This window comes from Diabrotica virgifera, chromosome 6 (assembly GCF_917563875.1).
Source record: "Diabrotica virgifera virgifera chromosome 6, PGI_DIABVI_V3a".
NCBI lineage: Eukaryota > Metazoa > Arthropoda > Insecta > Coleoptera > Chrysomelidae > Diabrotica > Diabrotica virgifera.
Genome location: NC_065448.1, coordinates 87,257,771 through 87,276,887, shown reverse-complemented (window position 1 = coordinate 87,276,887; position 19,117 = coordinate 87,257,771). Strand labels below are relative to the sequence as shown.

General features: G+C 32.4%; 1 protein-coding gene across 1 annotated transcript; it reads left to right on the top strand.

The window, feature by feature from the left end:
- Positions 1-1,395: 1,395 nt before the first annotated feature.
- On the top strand, positions 1,396-14,968 carry LOC126886119 (uncharacterized). The gene is made up of 4 exons (XM_050652964.1): positions 1,396-1,525; positions 1,580-1,852; positions 1,928-2,415; positions 13,574-14,968. The coding sequence occupies exons 1-4, from the start codon at positions 1,396-1,398 to the stop codon at positions 14,966-14,968; spliced, it is 2,286 nt and encodes a 761-aa protein (XP_050508921.1).
- The last annotated feature ends 4,149 nt before the right edge of the window (positions 14,969-19,117 follow it).

The window sequence follows — 19,117 nt, the reverse complement described above, 5'->3', positions numbered from 1 at the left end:
TTACTTTACGTACTGCATTCTCTACCGCCAGCTTATATCAAGCTGTGCCAACATTTCGCACGCCGGCAAGAAAAATGACACAAGTCAAAAATTGGGAATTTTGGGGTTATGCCATGGAAACGTATCAATGAAGTGTCCCAACGTTCACGAAAACCGCCACATCTCTAACTATAAATTTGTCCACGTGAGGGCAGTTGTGTCACTTTTATCGAAGGCTAGTTCGTCATTCGCTATAGCAAGAACAGTGTCAGTTCAGCGTTAGTACTGGAAGGTGTTCCTAAACCAATCAAGAAAATCGTCACTTTTGAGTTGTGTCACTTTTCGTGAATAAGGTAAGTTTAATGTAATTTTTTATACGGTCATAATTAGTAATATTATCTTAGTAATATTAAACTAATTAGGTGTTAAATAACTTTTTTATATTATTATTATATACAGCAAGGTCTCTTTTTATGCAGATTATTTTAATGCGATTTTGAAGTTGTGCGGTTTATATTTCATCCAAATTTTCTATTATTAACAGCTACTATAATAATTTTATTAATATTAACTCTTCACATCCAGATATAAGCAAAGTATAGTAAATGTTTGCAATTCGGGGAGACCCCTGGTTACATGATGTTGCTATTACATCATTCTGTACAATCTGTAATTGTTTTGAAATTAAATTTTCTCTTAGCGGTGCTATTTTATAATAAGTGGAGAATTTAAATTTTGCTGATATCAAGTTGCAGTTTAATGAGCAGCACATTTTGATTTATTGATTGAAACATTTAACGTGAGTGTCATAAAGTTTCATTTTTCATTAGAAGAGGTTATTTCCATATCAGTACCGTATTTGCCATTTTGTAATTTCTTTCAAGATTTTATTTGGCCCATAATGAAAAAAAAAAAACATCAAAGACAATTAATTTTGGAGGACAAACGTTTTGGTTTTATGTGATTTTAGAAAACTACGGAATGGTTACCTAGTTTTTCAAGGCAAGTAAAGTCATTTCTAATGCGATTTTTTTTATATGCGCTTTTCTGTAGAACGTATCCACTGCATAAAACCAGACCTTACGTATTTTTTATTTTATGTTATCTCTCCAACTGTGAGTTTTTCTGAATAATTTTAAAAATAATTTCGTACGTTATTGATCTCAATTTTTAATGGTAAAATTTGTGCACATATTATATTTTAATGTATATGGGGTTAGTATAAAAATCTTTTAACAGTTATACAAAGTTAATAAAAAAAACTGCTTATTTTATACTTTCCTTTACTAATACTTTCGTGTAAGTTTTCATAATAATAATTTTCGTTTTCATGTTTCTAACATTAATTTCATAATATATTTACGTAGATATTTTTACAAGCATATCTTTAGAAAATTCGTTTTTTACAGATTCATCATGTACTCCCAGCAAGGAAGTAGAGGTAGTAAATTACTGGCATTGGCTGCTGGAGCCATTAAAATGGGGCAAGCTATGGGACAAAAAATTGGTTCAAATGACCTAAAATCTAGCACCACAGTGCTAGAATGTTATGAAGCAGACGTCGAACAAAAAAATTCAACTAAAGAAGTATAATTGGAAGACATAGTGCCAGAAGAACATGAAAATTTTGCAAACGAAATAAAATCCAGCACTATAGTACCACAATGTAACCAAGTAGACATCGAACAAAAAAACTCAACAACAGAAATAAAATTGGGAAACATAGTACCAGAAGAACAAGAAAATTATTCAAAAGAAATAGAACCGAGCAACCCAGTACCTGAATGTCATGAAATACACATCGAACAAACTGCAGAGGTAGAATTAGTAGCCACAGTACCAGAAGATCAAGCTACGCATTCTAGATGGGAATGTACTGAAAACAACCATACATTGAGGTTCAGATTGAAACGGGTTACATCAACAAAATAACAAAACGAATCGTCAGATGAAAATGTGGATGATTCAGACTTGGATCCAGATTTTCGTATGCCACATTCTGGTTCTGACGTATCAAGTGCATCGCCAACAACATCGCAAGAGGAAGAAACAGAGATAGATAATACTCAAGTAGATGACAGGAGAAAATGTAAAAAAAGAAAAGCAAATCCGGTTGAATGGAAAAAATCGAAATCAAAATTGCTACGAAATGCTGGAAAATCATATGAATCATCATCATTCCGTAAAACAAAGTTTCCTGCAAAAAATTTACGGCCAGCCTGTAGAGAACAATGCAAACTACAATGCTCAAACAAAATAGACGAACCTAAAAGGCTAGAAATATTTAACAAATACTGGTCACTTGGAAATCTGCAATCTCAGCGAGAATTTATCTCTAGAAGTATAACTCCTATTAAACCTCAATATCAGTATAGGAAAGAAGGAAGCAGACGCCAGTGCAACCATGCGTTTCATTTCTTGATTAGCAACGTTAAGGTACGTGTCCATTGTCAAAATAACTGTCAAAGTTGATGTTGATATTTTGATCTGCTCCTGTAAAAGATAAAAGTTTTGGTGTTTTTTGGAAGATAAAGTAGTGGTTAATAATTAATTTAGTGTTTATAAACAAAAACATTTCAGTATATAGTGGTTTAAAACTTATTTCCCCCTAAATGGGGGATAAAAGTGAGTCAGGGACGTATCTTTTGACGCGAGTGACTGCGGATAATGGTGATATTATTAGTAAAATGGAATTGAATATGCAAGATGATGGACAAAATACGAGACAGAACATTAAACAATTCAATTTGCTTTCAGATAAGTATAATCTTGATAATATTTGGGTTTACATTGAAAGGATTGGTGATGATCTTAATTTGGGAAAATTACATGCAATGACGATTGGGCACCTTATTTTTAAAAAATTAAAATTAACGAATGTTCGAGAAATTAAAAGTATAGGTAGGAACCGTGTAAAAGTTTTGCTTACTTCTAGGTTAGAGGCAAATAACCTCGTCAATAACAGCTCACTTAAAGAACAAAATTTGAAAGCATATATTCCTAGTCATTTACTAGAAATAAAAGGTGTGGTGAAAGACGTTGACACTAGATATGATGTGAAATATCTCATGGATAACATCGAAACTCCTTCTAATGTTTTGAGTATATATAGGACTAAGCGTAGGGTACAGAAAGAAGATAAAATTGAATATGTGGACAAAAAAACTATAATTATAACTTTTGAAGGCAATATTTTACCGAATTATGTTGCCTTTAATAGAGTATATTTTTCTGTTGAACAGTTTTTTGGCCGAGTTGTTCAATGTTATAAGTGTTTAAAATTTGGGCATGTTTCAGGGCAATGCCGAAGTACACAGGAACTATGTATACAGTGCGGTGAAATTAAAAATAAAACCATCATTGCGAAAAAAGTATGTTTTGTATACATTGCAAAAATAACGAACATGTGACAATATCAAAAAAATGTCCATTTTATGAAAAACAAAAGAAAATTAAGAATATTATGATAGAACAAAAAACTACTTTTGTGGAAGCTAGATTAATATGTGAAAACTCCTTTTCAGCACTCATCAGTCCCAACTCTTTCTCTTGTTTAAATAATAATGAAAAAGAATTTCCATCCCTACCAATTAATAATAAAGATAAAAATCTTGGTCCGACTCGGCCAACTGTAGAAATTAATAGATCTCAATTTTTGACTCAATCAAACTCTAATATAAATAATTCAAATGAACACTCAGGAAAGAAAAGAAAACAAATTCACCTATTTTAGAATCAACATCTCATAAACCGATGTTCCCCTTCACTTTTGGACCGTCTCAACCTTTGCCAACTAATTCTTATACACCGAATAATAATATCGAAAATAAAACTGAACTAGCTAAATCTGTAGCAACATTTATAATAAACTTTTAAAAAAATATTCATACAGTAGAAGACATAAAAACCTTAGACAACAAAATAATTATTAAAGAACTAGAACAGTTCATAATTAATTCATAATGTCAATACAACATAATTTAAAAATAAGTCAGTGGAATTCCAGATCTGCTATATCAAACAAAGGTAGTTTAATGCATTATTTAAATAATAAAAGTATAGACATCCTCCTAATTAGTGAAACATGGTTCAAAAAAGATATTAGTTATCATTTTAAAAATTATAATTTGGTTAGAAAAGACAGAAATGATGGCTTCGGTGGTGTAGCTATTCTCATCCACAATTCAATTACTTTTAGTGAATTAAATTTAAACTCTAATTTTAATACGGAAATAGAAGTTTGTGGTGTAACAATTAAATATAAAACAAAGGATCTGAATATTTTATCTATATATAGACCACCTAAAAGTAAAAGTTCAGTAAATGATTGGACAAACATCTTCTCGCAAGTTAATAATCCAGCAATTATAGGAGGAGATTTTAATGCTCACCATACTATTTGGGGATCTAGTTACAATGACACAGTTGGAACACAGCTTATTAATACTGCAGATGATCTCAACCTTATCGTAATAAATAATGGCGAGCCTACTGTTCTTACTCGACCAGATCAAAATAGTTCAGCAATTGATGTAACTTTTGTTACTCCTGACATAGCTAATAAAATCCACTGGTACATACATTCTGACACACTAGGCTCTAATCATTTTATTATCAATATGGAAATATTAGATAGTACTACAACTGAAGAGTTTATACCCAGAAGTAAGTGGAACATTAGAAAAGCCAATTGGACTCTATACACAACAGCAGTTGAAAATTTTTTTAATAGTGTTTACGAAATGGACAGAACATCTGATAAATATAGCTTTCTAATAGATAGTATGAATCATGCTGCGCACATTTCAATCCCGCAATATAAAACTTTTAAAAGTAAAATTCGTTGTTCCCCACCTTGGTGGAATACAGAATGTGATACAATTATTAAAGAAAGGCAAGAAGCACTGACAGAATATAAAAAAAATGCTAATTTTAATAATTATATAAAGTGTCAAGCTAGCATGGCTAAAACTAAGAAGAATCTAAAATTGATAGCTAAAAAGAGTTGGAAAGATTTTGTGTCTTCTCTAAACAAAAATACTCCAACTACAACGTTGTGGAAGCAAGCCAGAAAACTAAATAGAAAATCAATTCCAAATGCATACAATTTGGATAACACCTTAGAGGATGAAATCTTTGATAAAATTGCTCCGCCATCTGTTAAACCACCTAATACTCATAATTATATTCCAGATAAACAAAGCCATTTTTTACTAGAACCTTTTAATATTACAGAACTAGAATATGTTCTAAAAAATCGAAATAACACGAGTCCAGGATTTGATAATATTAAATATCCAATGATTCAACATCTCCCTAAAATTGCCAAACTTCTAATGTTAGATATTTTTAATTGTGTAATCAGCAATAAATCAGTTATTGATCAATTTCACGATGTAATTGTTTTACCAATATTAAAACCAGGTAAAAACTCAAATTTGGCTCAGTCATATAGACCGATTTCTCTTATGTCCTGTATGTTGAAAACTCTAGAACGAATGATAAAACACAGGTTGGAATGGTGGGTAGAAAAAAATAAACTTCTTCCAGATTTTCAGTTTGGTTATAAAAAAGGATATGGTACTTTAGACGCACTTTCTACACTAGTAACAGACATTCAAAACACATTTTCCAACAACACCTATTTACCTACTATATGCTTAGACATTGAAAGTGCATATGACAATGTCAGTCTTGACATTTTAAGGGAAAAATTGATAAAACATTTTGATATACCGCCTCAGTTGGCTGAAGCCCTTTATAATTTTTATTCCTGCAGAAAGATATATCTAAGAACTAATAATAATAAACTGATAGGCCCTAGATATAATAATTTAGGACTACCACAGGGATCAGTATTGAGTCCCCTTTTGTTTAATATGTATACTGCGGATTTGCATAAAGTCCCTACTGACATTTTTAAATTTCAAATAATACAATATGCTGATGATTTTCTCCTGTATTCACAGGCCAAAACTTATGATAACTCGGTTCAAACCTTAGGACGAATTCAATGTTGTGTTAATTTATGGTTCAATCAAAACGGATTCGAAATAGCTCAAAATAAATCTACTGTCTGTATTTTCACTCGACATAATATCCCAAAAATAGAAAATTTAAAACTTAATGGCTACGACTACGCATTTGCTTCTTCCATTAGGTATTTGGGAATGATTTTGGATCGTAAATTGACTTGGAAATTACATATTGACTTTATGATAAATCGATGTAATAAGGGTCTAAATTTTCTTAAATCAGTTTCAAGGATTTGGTGGGGAGCTGATGTTGAAACTTCCTTGCTTTTCTATCGATCATATATTAGATCTATAATTGATTATGGTAGTATTCTATATGGCTCAGCTTCTAAACATATTTTAAACAAAGTAGACGTTGTACAGAACTTAGGACTCCGTATCTGTTTGGGAGCTATGAAATCAACTCCAAATAAAGCTTTACATGTAGAAGCTTTAGAAATTCCACTTAATTATAGAAGGAAATATCTCAGCCAGAAATTTTTAATGAAAATTCGTTACCTAAATATCGGTCTTTACCAAAATATTAACAAGCTGAATGTAGCGGATTTAACTAATAAATACTGGAAGCTAAAGAACTCTCCTCCACTTTGCGAGGCTTTTCGAGATCTGTTAAATTTTGACTGTGATTTTAACATGATTGATAGTTTTGGACTTGAAGATTTTCATTCTTTTTTACATACAGTTAAATTAGTAAAACCAAGTTACCATGAAAACAGTAATATTAGCTCTAACATCTTAAGAACATTCTTAGATAATTGGCCAGATTCTATAAATATATATACAGATGCATCTAAGACGTTAGTTGGCACTGGATGTGCCTTTTTCATACCTGCTACTAAAACAGAAAAAATATTTAAGTTAGGCCATGATTTTTCTATCTTCAGTGCTGAAGCCATAGCAATTTATGAGGCCCTGCAATATTTTAAAGAATCAGAAGAGATATCTGCAACAATTATTTCCGATTCACTCTCTGTTCTTCTTGCTATTCAAACTATAGATTTTCCCAATAACAATTCAAATATTTATATCCTACTAATTAAGAAAATCCTTTTTGTGTGTGTGTGTGTTTATGTTTTATTGGCACTGGTTTAAGCAACCAACTGGCCAGTCAATGTGTTTTGAATTCTCTCTTTTATAAAATATATGCTTAGTATCTAAATTTAAAACTATTAGTACTACTGTTTTTTTTACTCTGTTTTTTTTATTATTTTTTTTATTATATTTTTTAACATTTTTTTTTATTACATTTTTTTTTTTTTTTTTTTTTTTTTTTTGTATATTTTTTTATCGCGCTAAGACCTAAACCCGATTCAACCTCGCGGAGGTTTAGATCTTAGTATCTTTTTATTTTATTTAATTATTTTTTTTTTTTTTATTTTTTTTTTTTCTTTTTTTCTCAGAGCTTTAATTTTAAACAATTAACATGGTTGTACAAAATTTTATAAACATCTAGATTGTTTGATTGTAAAAGGTATATAAGATTAAAAGGAAATTGTACATTAACTTGAACTAGATTGGCAAAAAAGTTTGATATTTCAATAAAATGTAAAGGACATTCTAATAGCATATGTTGTAGATCAGCTAGCTCTCCACATAAACATTCATCATTATCTACAAGTCCTATTTCTCTTTTGTAGACTGGAGTCAGACAGTGATTACTTCTTATTCGACAAATAGTTTTGATAAAGCCTTTGTTGGAAACTTGATTAAACCATGTCTTGATGGGAAGTGTAGGCTGGATTTTTTTGTAATAATTTCCTTTGTCTGAATTATTGTATTGTTCCTGCCATTTCGTCCGTTTGATAGATCTCATAATAGAAATTATGTCTCCCATAGGAAGTTGATAAGTATGCAGAGTGGATTCCTTCGTTGTTGCTTTTTTTGCCAGATCATCTACTATTTCGTTGTTTTTTATACCAATGTGTGCTTTTATCCAACACAATATTATATTTTTGCCCGATTTCAAAGCTTCACTGTTCATTGCTATGATGTCACTGATGATATAATTTTCTGCAAAATTATGTACATTATATTTCAATGTCTTTACAATGCTTTGGCAGTCTGTAAATATAACATAATTGAGTTCTTTTTGATTAATACATATTTTGTATGCTTCTTTGATTGCAATGAGTTCAGCTGTGAAAATTGTCATTTTATCAGGTAATCTGTTGTTTATTTTTATACTTTTTTGTGGGTAATATATAGCATATCCAACTTTTCCTTCCATTTTTGAACCATCCGTATATAATTTCTGATAACTCCCCCAGTTTTTTTGTACACACTGAAGGTGGTCTATTTTAGTAAGGAAGTCTGTCGCACGAATATTACTTAAATGACAGTTAACTGGAGATAAATAATCTTCATAATTTAGCTTTCGAGACGAGCTTTGTTCAATTTGGTGTATGTCGCCAATGGAATTAGAAACGTTGAGGAAGCTTTCCACAACTAAAAGCAGTTTCTTTTTTTCCCAGTAATAATGAGTTAGGTATGAGGTGGTTAAATGAACAATTTTATTTAATAGCAGTTTATCGTTTACCGCTGTCTTAACTATAAATTTCTCACTTAGGTATTCCCTGCGTAAGGAAAGTGGAGGTTCATTAAGCTCACATTCCATGACCAATATAGGTGTGCTACGAAGATAACCAGTGCATAACCTAAGTGCCTTATTTTTGATCCTCTCGATTTTTTGGAGTACAGAGTTTGATGCTGAGCCATAAAAAATAGATCCATAGTCTAAGATTGATCTTATCAAATTTCTGTATAGTAATATTGATATGTTTGGATCAGCTCCCCAGTTACTGACACTTACAGTCTTCATGATATTCATTGCATTTTCCATTCTTCGTAATATGTAATTTGTGTGTTCTTTCCAATTTAATTTGGAGTCTAAAAATACGCCAAGAAATTTTATTGAAGTTTTATAAGGAATACTAGTATTATCAAATTGTAGATGGCTTTGAGAAACATATCGTTTTTTAGTAAAGGTAACAATGGTTGATTTACTCTCTGATATTGTTAAGTTATTATCGGTAGCCCATTTTTTTATAATATTCAATGTCGATTTAAGGTAGTTATTACATCTATCTATTGACTTATTTTCTGCATATATCGCAACATCATCAGCGTACTGTAGGATTTTTATGTGTTGAGGAAGTTTAGTTTCTAAGTCAGCAGTATACAGTACATATAATATAGGACTTAGGATGCTACCCTGAGGTAGTCCCAAAGATGTGTATCGGGAGTTAGATTGATCTCCATTTAATCTAACGTGAACTGCTCGATTAATGTATAAGTTAATGATGTTCCATGTTACTATCTCGGGTATTCCTATTTCCAACATTTTCGCGTATAGTATGTGAAGATTAACGTTGTCGTAAGCCCCTTTTATATCTAAGAACAAAGCACTAACTGCTTTCTTATAAGTAAAGGAACTATAAATGTCTATTAAAAAGTGGCAGAGGCTATCTTGTGTGGATTTACCTTTTCTAAAACCAAACTGACTTCTTGGTAATAGGTCGTTCTTTTCTAGCCAAAATTCCAGACGGTTTTTAATAAGTCTCTCATATGTTTTTAGTATACAGGAAGCCAGACCGATTGGACGGTAAGAATCCCAATTCTTTGATGATTTTCCTGGTTTTAAAACCGGGATAATAGTGTAAACGTGCCAATCGTCAGGAATCTTTATGCGGCGCATCCAAATTTCATTATATATATTTAGTAGTGCAGCCTTACCAATTCTTGAAAGATTTGATAGCATCGAGTAATGGATATTATCGGCACCTGGTGCTGAATTTGAGTTTTTCTTCAACGCAAAGTTTAGTTCAGTGGCAGAAAATGGTTTGACTAGGAAACGGATTGGTTCTGGATAGTCGTACAGAGCATTTAGTTGTAAATCAGGAATTACTAATTCTGCAGACGGCGGTGTGATATTTTGATGGAACTCTTCTATCCACGAAGCTTCCGACAGAATAACAGGGACTTTGTTCTTTGTTTTTCTATTTTTTATTCGGTTAACTTTTGACCATACATCTTTAATAGGGACTGACCTATTTAGGGATCCGACATAATCTCTCCAGCTATTTCTTTTAGTTTGTTTAGTGATCTTCTTGACATGTGCATCATCTTTTTTATACTTAAGTAGGTTTTCATGGTTTGGATTTTCTTTGAATATACAAAAACTTTCCTGTCTTCTTCTGACTGCTTCTTCACATTCTAAATCCCACCAGTATTTTCCTCTGGAAGTCGGTTTTTTTATTTTAAATTTGGGGATGCAGTAGGATGCAGTTGTATTTATATTGTGCAAAATTTGTTCATAAGAATTTATATCTTTAAATTGAGAGAATACATCTTCCGAATACTGTTCATATAATTTCCAGTCGGCATTCTTTAAATTCCACTTTTGTGAATATGGATTATATGTATGAGTTGGTTGATCCTCTAACTCTACTCTTATAGGTGTATGGTCTGAACCAAATAGGTCTTGAAGTGTTTTCCAAGTGATCAGGTGGTTTAAGTCAGGAGTACAAATGGTCAGGTCTATTGCCGATTTCGAGAAGTTCCTAAAGAAAGTAGGAGAGCCATCATTTTTGAATATTAAATTATTATCGTCTATACAGTCCATCAAGATTTTACCTTTCATATCTGTTTGGTTGTCTAGGCCCCAGGCAATGTGGTGAGCATTAAGGTCACCTCCTATTATAAATGGTCTTTCTATAGATGTTATGAAATTGTTCCATTGTTGTAACAATAACTTGGTTCCTGGGGGAACATACATAGATATAAATGTGACAGTATATGACTTAAACTTTATTTTTATTGCTACTTTATTGACGTTTATTAAATCTACTTTCATGGTGACTTCCTCGTAATATAGGTTTGAATTTATTAAAATTGCTGAGCCACCGCCAACAGTTACTGAAAAGCGGTCGTCTCTGACAATATTGTACCCGTGAAAGTTATAATACTTTTCTGGTTTAAATCTAGTTTCTGACAATAATGCGATATCAACTTTCTGGTCTTCTAATAGGTGGATAAGGTTTTCTCTATTAGAGTTAGCCGATCTACAATTCCATTGACAAATTACCAATCTATTCATTATTATATAAGAGAGAACTTAAAACTGATTGAATTGAATTTACTAGAACTGATTTTTCTGGAATTTCAAAATTTTTGTGATTTATATTAGAGATAATACTTGTAACTATATTTGATATTAATTCTGTTAATTCTTTTGATGGTTCATGTATTTTAGATCCTTGTTCTGGATTAAATGTAGATTGATACGAAGAAGAGGTGATAATACCACCAGGTCTGTTGGACATGGGGTTTAACTTTATTATTTTTTGATGTTCCATTGTTACTTGGTCTGGTGAGGAAGAGATAGGTCGTTTGTATTTTGGTGGTTTTATTATTGTATATCTATTTGAAACTGAAGGTAGAGCGAACTGATTGGAAGATGTTTGAGACGTGGACAATTGAGTAAAGGAATATGAAGAGGATGGTGCATTCATATTTGGAGTTTGATGAGAATTTATTGAGGAATTATTGGCTGCTATAGATGCATAAGTTATCTTAGGAAAGAGTTTAATTGTTTCCTTAAAAGATAAGCTGTTTTCAGACATATAATGTTTTATTTTCTTTTGGCGATCAAATTCTGGGCATATCTCCCATTCATTAGTGAAGTGTTCACCTTCACAGGATAGACATTTTTTGTTAAACGATGATAAAGGACAAGAATCGGAAAGGTGAGATTCATGACACTTAAAACAGCGAGGATTACTTTTACACTGCTTACTCATGTGCCCATACCTATAGCAGTGGTAACAGATAATTACCTTTTGCTGGTATTTTTCAACAGTGTGTAAGACATGATTAATTACTACATATTTTGGTACATTCTGGCATTTAAAAGACACAATAACTGATTTTGTTGGATTAAATATTACTTTGTCATCTGCTACTATTTTTCTTGTTATTCGTTTCACATACTCAACCGAGAATTTGCAATGGTGATCAAATTCCTTTATTCTATGTTTAAGATATTCTTCCGATATATCTCAATCTATATCCCTTACTACACCTAGTTTAAACAATTGAAATTTTGGAATGTATGCGGTCAGATTTTTTTGAATAAGGAATTTGGAAGTAACTAAAGCATTTGCGCTACTATAATTTTTAAATGAGACCCTAACTCGGTTGCGTCCGATTGAGTCAATTTTTTTTATATAATTGTCAATTTCTGGATGTAACGTAAATAGGATCTCGCCTATTTTAACAGCGTTTAATTTTCCTGTAAAATTTAAACTGGAGTTTTCAATGAAAATGTAAAAAGGTCCTAAATCAATTTTTTCGTATAAATAAACAGGCCTGGTTTTTTCTGGTTGATCTGAGTTTACTAAAGTATTTTGTTTTTCATTAATATTGTTAAGATTAATACTACTACTTATCTTATTTTGAGGCTGGTTGGGTAGAAATCCATTTAAATCTTGTAAATCACAGCTACTATCCATCGAATTCTCAATATCAGGCGGTTCGCCTCCACTAGATGACTCCATAGAGGAGTTTTCAAGTAACGTTTAACTTATGAACACTTTCAAAATGTAAACTAAATAAGGAAAAGTTTAACAAAACTAAACAAACTAAATTAGAACGGTATAAATCAAATAATCCGCCAAAAATTAATATTTTTCGGAGAGATTTCCAAATTTGGAAAATCCTTTTTGAAATTCATAAAAATAAAAGAAGAGTGAACTTTTTATGGGTTAAGGCTCATATAGGACTAACGCATAATGAATATGTTGATAGTTTGGCTAAAAAAGCTATTGAATATGGTACTTCACATAATCGTAAGTTTTGCATATCTGACTTAGTTAACACTATTAAGCATCGAGTTAAAAATCAGTGGAGTCAATCTTGGCGAGATCTTTGTAAACAATCCAAATCTCAGTATTCACTGATTCAACCTTCTGTTCCAAAAATATATTGGTTTAAAAATTATGTAGTACCTCGAAGATATATAACAACATTAATTAGAATGAAGTTTGGACATGCATGTTTCCCTCTACATCTAGCAAGAATTAAAGTTTTTGATTCAAATCTTTGTACAGAATGTCAGAAGGTTGGTGACTTAAATCATACTTTCTTTGAGTGCGCAAAATATATTCCATGCACATATAATTTAATCCAAGATTTAATAAAATGTAATGTTTTTCCACCTTTCAATGTATCCTATCTATTGTCTCTGAACAGCAAGAACATATATGACTGTTTAATGAAATTTATCTGTGAAACTAAAATTAACCTCTAAACTTATTAATCCTGATAATTTGGTATATTATGTACATATGAAAAAAGAAGAAGAAGAAGATACATAATGGAAAATGTGGTGAGCAACTTGGACAGTCCATAGCGGCCAGCTTTTGAACTGAGTAGAGAGCTGTAGAAGAGTTTGCTATGGAACTCTAAGGACCTCATTGCCTTCCTTATGTATGAACAGAAAACAAAAAAAGTTGTGACTGGCTAAATGACACCCAAGTCTATGCCATAAAAAAAAAAAAAAGGTACGTGTCTGCAAATTATTTTTCAAGGCCACATTGGACATATCTGATCGACCTATTAGAACTGTGATAGCTAAATTAAACGAAGGATTTCTTCAAGAAGATCTTAGGGGAAAGCACGGACACCACCCTCAAGTTGATTCCGCAATAAAAGATGGTGTTATTGATCATATTAATAGTATACCAAGAACCGAAAGCCATTACCTCCGTGCACAAAGTACCCGAGAATATATAGAAGGTGGGAAAAGTCTGGCTGACTTACACCGCGACTATAAAAATGAATGTATTCAAAAAAACGTTCCTTATGCAAATATCACAATGTATTCACGAATTTTCAACAACAACTTTAATATATCATTTTTCACCCCGAAAAAAGATATGTGTGATCTTTGCAACTCTTACAACAATGCCACAGAAGACGAAAAAGTGGTATTAAATCAGAAATATGATACACATTTAAGGGAAAAAGTTCTATCCAGGGAAGAGAAAGAGGAAGATAAAAAAAGAGCAGTACTAAGCGAAGGAAACATTATAGTTGCTACCTACGACCTTCAAGCAGTTCTGCCTGCACCAAGAGGGAATTCATCAACATTTTATTATAAAAGCCAAATTAATAGCTACAATTTAACTGTCACTGAACTACAGTCAGATAATGTACAGTGTTTTTTTTGGCATGAAGGTGAAGGTGCTCGAGGAGCAATAGAGATAGGTTCTTGCATTCTGAAATACCTAGAAGAAAAAGCCAACGCCACCAACAACAATAATCTTGAAATCATACTTTATTCAGACAATTGCTGTGGTCAGCAAAAGAACAAGTTTATAATGGGAATGTACCTATACGCTGTACAAAAATATAATATTAAATCTATTACACATAAACTTCTAATTGCAGGTCACACGCAAAATGAAGGAGATAATGTTCATTCTGTCATAGAAAAGCAGATTAAGCGAGCACTTAAATCAGGTCCCATCTATATTCCCACTGATTACGTCAGATTAATTCAGTCTGCAAGAAAAAAGGGAAATCCGTATAAAGTAACAGAATTAGGTTACCAGGACTTTATGGATTTGAAGACACTGTCTCAGCAAAGAGGTTCAAACTATAATAAATTATCGGACAATGAACTGATCCGAACAAGTGACATAATAATACTTAAAGTGCAGAAGAATAACCCAGGCATTATTTTTGTAAAAACTACATACGAGCAAAAAGAATTTGCGCAGATCAACGTCAATCATAACAGAAGAAGCATGCAGATCTCTACATCGGAGTGCGTTGCAGCGTATAAGAAAAAAATGCAAATTTCTGCTCTAAAGAAAGCTCATATTGAATCACTTATCTCAGCGAAAAGCATTCCTACATTGTATAAGCCCATCTATGAATCTATGTTTTCTTAAAATGCATTAATTACTTAATTTGTTGTATCTTATTAGTTGTTCTTTATTAAATTGTATTCATTTTTGCGTTTTGTATTTTTCTAATAAATCAATTTTCGACGTTGCGTTAATTACTTTAATTGCATTAATTATTTTAGTTCTATGTTTAGCTGTAATTGTATTGATGACTTTAGTTGTATCTTATTAGTTATTCTTTATTAAATTGTGTTAATTTTGCGTTTTGTATTTTTCTAATAAATCAATAATTTTCGACATGTTTTATTTTTTAATCTTCCTTAAGCTGTAGTTTTCCAGGTATATAAGGTCTGATAGTCGTATTATGTTACAGTCAGTTAAAATATACAATGGTTTGGTATAAAGTATAAACAAATAAAGCAAGAAAAGTGACATAACTCAAAGACCCTGCCTATATCTACCTGATAATGACGCAAATTCCACAAAAGTAGACCTACATGTGCATCATGTGCATACAATAATGCTATACAATATAACATAATCAACCAATATAACTGTTTTTAGCAAAAACCTTTTAAAATATGAGGATAAGTTTAACAGCAATCTTTAAGTTGATTTATCTCAACTTCAGTATTTTTGGTTTGTGTCACTTTTCTCGCAGGGGTGCGATTTGGTTTAAATCGAAATGATTGAATCCTGAGGCTATGCTCTTGCTGCACTTTATTTTGTTTTTGACCCTAATGCTCAGTCTTGGTGAGATTAGTTCTGCTCCAAAAGACAAAATTGGTAGTCTATGCGCCTCTAAATTATTTAGTACCTTTCTTACTGTCTTTTTGTGGGCTTCTGGCTGTAGTGCCAGTTCACTTTCTGCCTTCGTTTGCCTTGCTTCCTTCTTCTTTCTCTTGCTTGAGCTCGTGTTATAGCTAATATATGGGTATTGTCTATGTATAGGTTCTTTAGTTGATGTAATGTTATTCTTGAAAGACTATCTGCATAGTTATTTTTCCCTGTTATGTATTCTATTTCGAAATCGTATTCCTCTAAATCTAATCTGATTCTTGTAAGTTTTGAAGTTGGTTCTTTCATTGCAAATAAATGTGTTAGTGGTTTATGATCCGCTTTGACTAAAAATGTTGGTGCTCCATATAAATAACATTTGAAATGATTGATTCCCCAATGAATCGCTAGTAATTCCTTAACGATCATAGGTTTATTACATTCTCCTTTATTAAAACTTCTTGATGCGTATGCTATTGGTAGGACTATTCCGTTATAATCTTGACTTAAAATTGCTGAACAACTCTCGTTGGATGCGTCTGTTGTTAGGATGAATTGTGTATTGAAATCTGGATATTTTAGGATCGGTGGCTTCATCAGAGATGATTTAAGCTTATTGAATGCTTTTTCACATTCTTCTGACCAAAAAAATTCTACTCCTTTTCTTGATAATCTGTTGAGTGGTCTGCATATTTCAGCAAAATTTTGAATAAAACGTCTATAATAGTTACAAAATGCTACGAATCTTTTTGTTTCTTCCGCTGTCTTAGGTGTCGGGTATTGTTCAATTGTTGCATATTTCGCTTTGTCTGGTGACACTCCTTCCTGAGAAAGATCATGTCCTAAATATGTTACTTCTCTTCTAAAAAATTGACATTTTCCTGGGTTAAGTTTCAAATTGAATTTTCGACATGTCTCGAATGTCTTTTTAAGGTTGTCTAGGTGATGTTATTCAGATATTCCTATCACTACAATATCGTCCATGTAAATAAATGCTTTGTCCGGTGTTAATCCCGAAAATGCTATTGACATCATCCTTGAAAAGCTATTTGGGCTTACATTTAATCCAAAAGGTAATCTGGTAAATTGAAATGCTCCATTTTCTGTGTTAAACGATGTGTATTTTCTCGATGATTTTTCTAATGGTATCTGGTGAAAACCTGACATTAAGTCTATAACTGAAAACCATTTTGCTCTTCCTAGTTGATCTAGTATCGAGTCTATCCTTGGTAAAGGAAATTTGTCCGTGACTATTTTCTTGTTCAGTTGTCTAAAATCTATGCATAATCTCCATGCTTTATTTCCATCTATCGCCTTTTTCGGTACCAGTACTACTGGGCTGTTGTATTCTGATGTAGACGGTTCTATTATTCCTTGGTCTCTCAGTTTTTGTACTTGTCGGTTTAATTCCTCTGTTTGTGCATGAGGTGTCCTATAGTTTTTAATGTATACCGGAGTTTGGTCTTTAACTCTCAGTTTCTGCTCGTAGAAGTTGTTACAAGTTAGCATGTCATGCCTTAGGGCGAATATATCTGAATAATCTTCACATAAAAATACTAACTTATCGCGTATGTATTCTGGAATGTCTAACTTAAATGATTCCCGTAATTCCTTTTTCCTATCCTTGCTGTCGTTGATCAGTCTATATATGTTGAATAATTTAATGTCTAATGTTTTGATTGCGTTTGTCTCTACTTTTACTGTTTCGTAGGTTGTGTTCAAAATTTTGATGTACGGATTATTACTTGAAATAATTGCTCTCGCTATGAATATTCCTGGTTGTATTTCTTGTTGTTCCACTATCCTGTCGTTTTTCAGCGTTTGAAAAATTTTTACGACTCTGTAAATTTCACATCTAGGCGGTATTATTATCGTGTCATTATCTATATTATCCAAAATGTTTGTACTAATGTAACAATCGTTGTCCTCTTTAATGTGCATTTTAAGATTAGCGTAGTCTAGTATGCATTGAAAGTTTGAAATAAAGTCTCTCCCAATGATTCCGTCGGTTGGAATAGGAAAGCTAGGTTCCACTAACTGAAAGATATGCTCAAATCGAGATCCTTTTACTTCTAGCGTTGTTTCAACTTCTCCCATTGTTTGTAATTCTCCTTTAGTTACTCCTTTTATTTTCGCTTTTGTGTTTGGTTTCACATGTTCCTTCATAAAATCTTGTGAACATTTCAGTATTGAAATATCAGCTTCTGTGTCTATGATAAAGGTATTTGTGTTTTCTAGGATTCCTGTTTTCATTCGTACAAAATTCGTTAGGTTTAAATCGAAGTTGTAAATATTATATTCCACTTCTGACTGTGTACTTTCCTTGTTTCGTTCATTCAAAACCCCAACTGCTGGTTTTCTGGTTCCTCTTGGCTGTCTTCTAACTCAAGTAGCCTTACGTTTCTGTTACGTCCTCCTCTCTGGTTCCCTCTGTATGTTTGGTTGTTGAATTGTCTATATCCTCTGTTGGAATAATTCCGTTGGTTTCCTGTTTCTTCTCCTTCGTTCCGTTGTCCGAAGTTATTTCTTCTTCCTCTGTCGTATATGTTATGGTATCATCTTCGGTATTGCTGTTGTCCTCTCCTATTTTCATAATTCGTCCTATAATTGAACACTCTTCCCTGTGTGTTCTCCTCTGTCGTATCAATCGATAAAAATTTAGATACTACTTCCTGCGGTGTTGTGAAATTACTTGCCTCCAGTATTAACTTTGCTCTATCCGTATTAACGTTTCGTTTCATTGTTGCTACGACTGTTTCCGTTGTGTATTTTTTCGCTAGCTCCAGTGGCATTCCTTCCGCTATGTATGCTACCTTCAACTGTTCCGCTAATTCCTCTACTTCGGATGCGTACACTGCTGCATCTTTGTTTCCTTGCCTTTTCTTTGCTAACTTGTCTATTATCGTTTTCGGATTGTCGCCTCTTAATTCCTTCTTCAGTGCCGCTGCTATAAGTGGGATCGTATCCTCTGTGGTTATCAGGTTTCTAGCCTTATTAGTGAATCTTGTTTTTATTAATGTAATCGCTGTTTCTTCATGTCCTTCTGCTATTTTTCCAAGTAACTCTAATGCGTCTAAAAATGGTTGTAATTTCCCTGCGCTTCCATTAAACTCGTTGGGCAATACCTTGCTTGCAATATTCAAAAATTCGTTGATTGTCAGAGCCATGTTTAATATTTTTATCTCTTGTTTTATGTCGCTTTTTCCCTCTTTTATTTCCTCGTCAATTTTTTCCTCTATCTCCTCGACACTTTTTTCCTCTTCTACTTCTTCGTCGCTTTGTTCTTCCTCTATTTCCTTGTCGATTGGTTGGTGTATTGAACTTGGAACTACTGTCCTTAAGTTTACAGCTTGAAATGAGCGTATAACTTTGTCTCTTATTTTTCCGAAATATTTGTTGCACGCTTCTCTTTGTTTG

Bases quoted from the DNA above. Each gene is read 5' to 3' on its own strand.
- LOC126886119 (XM_050652964.1), top strand. From the start codon at position 1,396: ATGTACTCCCAGCAAGGAAGTAGAGGTAGTAAATTACTGGCATTGGCT. The intron at 1,853-1,927 runs GTACTGAAAACA...ACGAATCGTCAG, and splicing joins TACGCATTCTAGATGGGAAT to ATGAAAATGTGGATGATTCA. The intron at 2,416-13,573 runs GTACGTGTCCAT...AAAAAAAAAAAG, and splicing joins TCTTGATTAGCAACGTTAAG to GTACGTGTCTGCAAATTATT.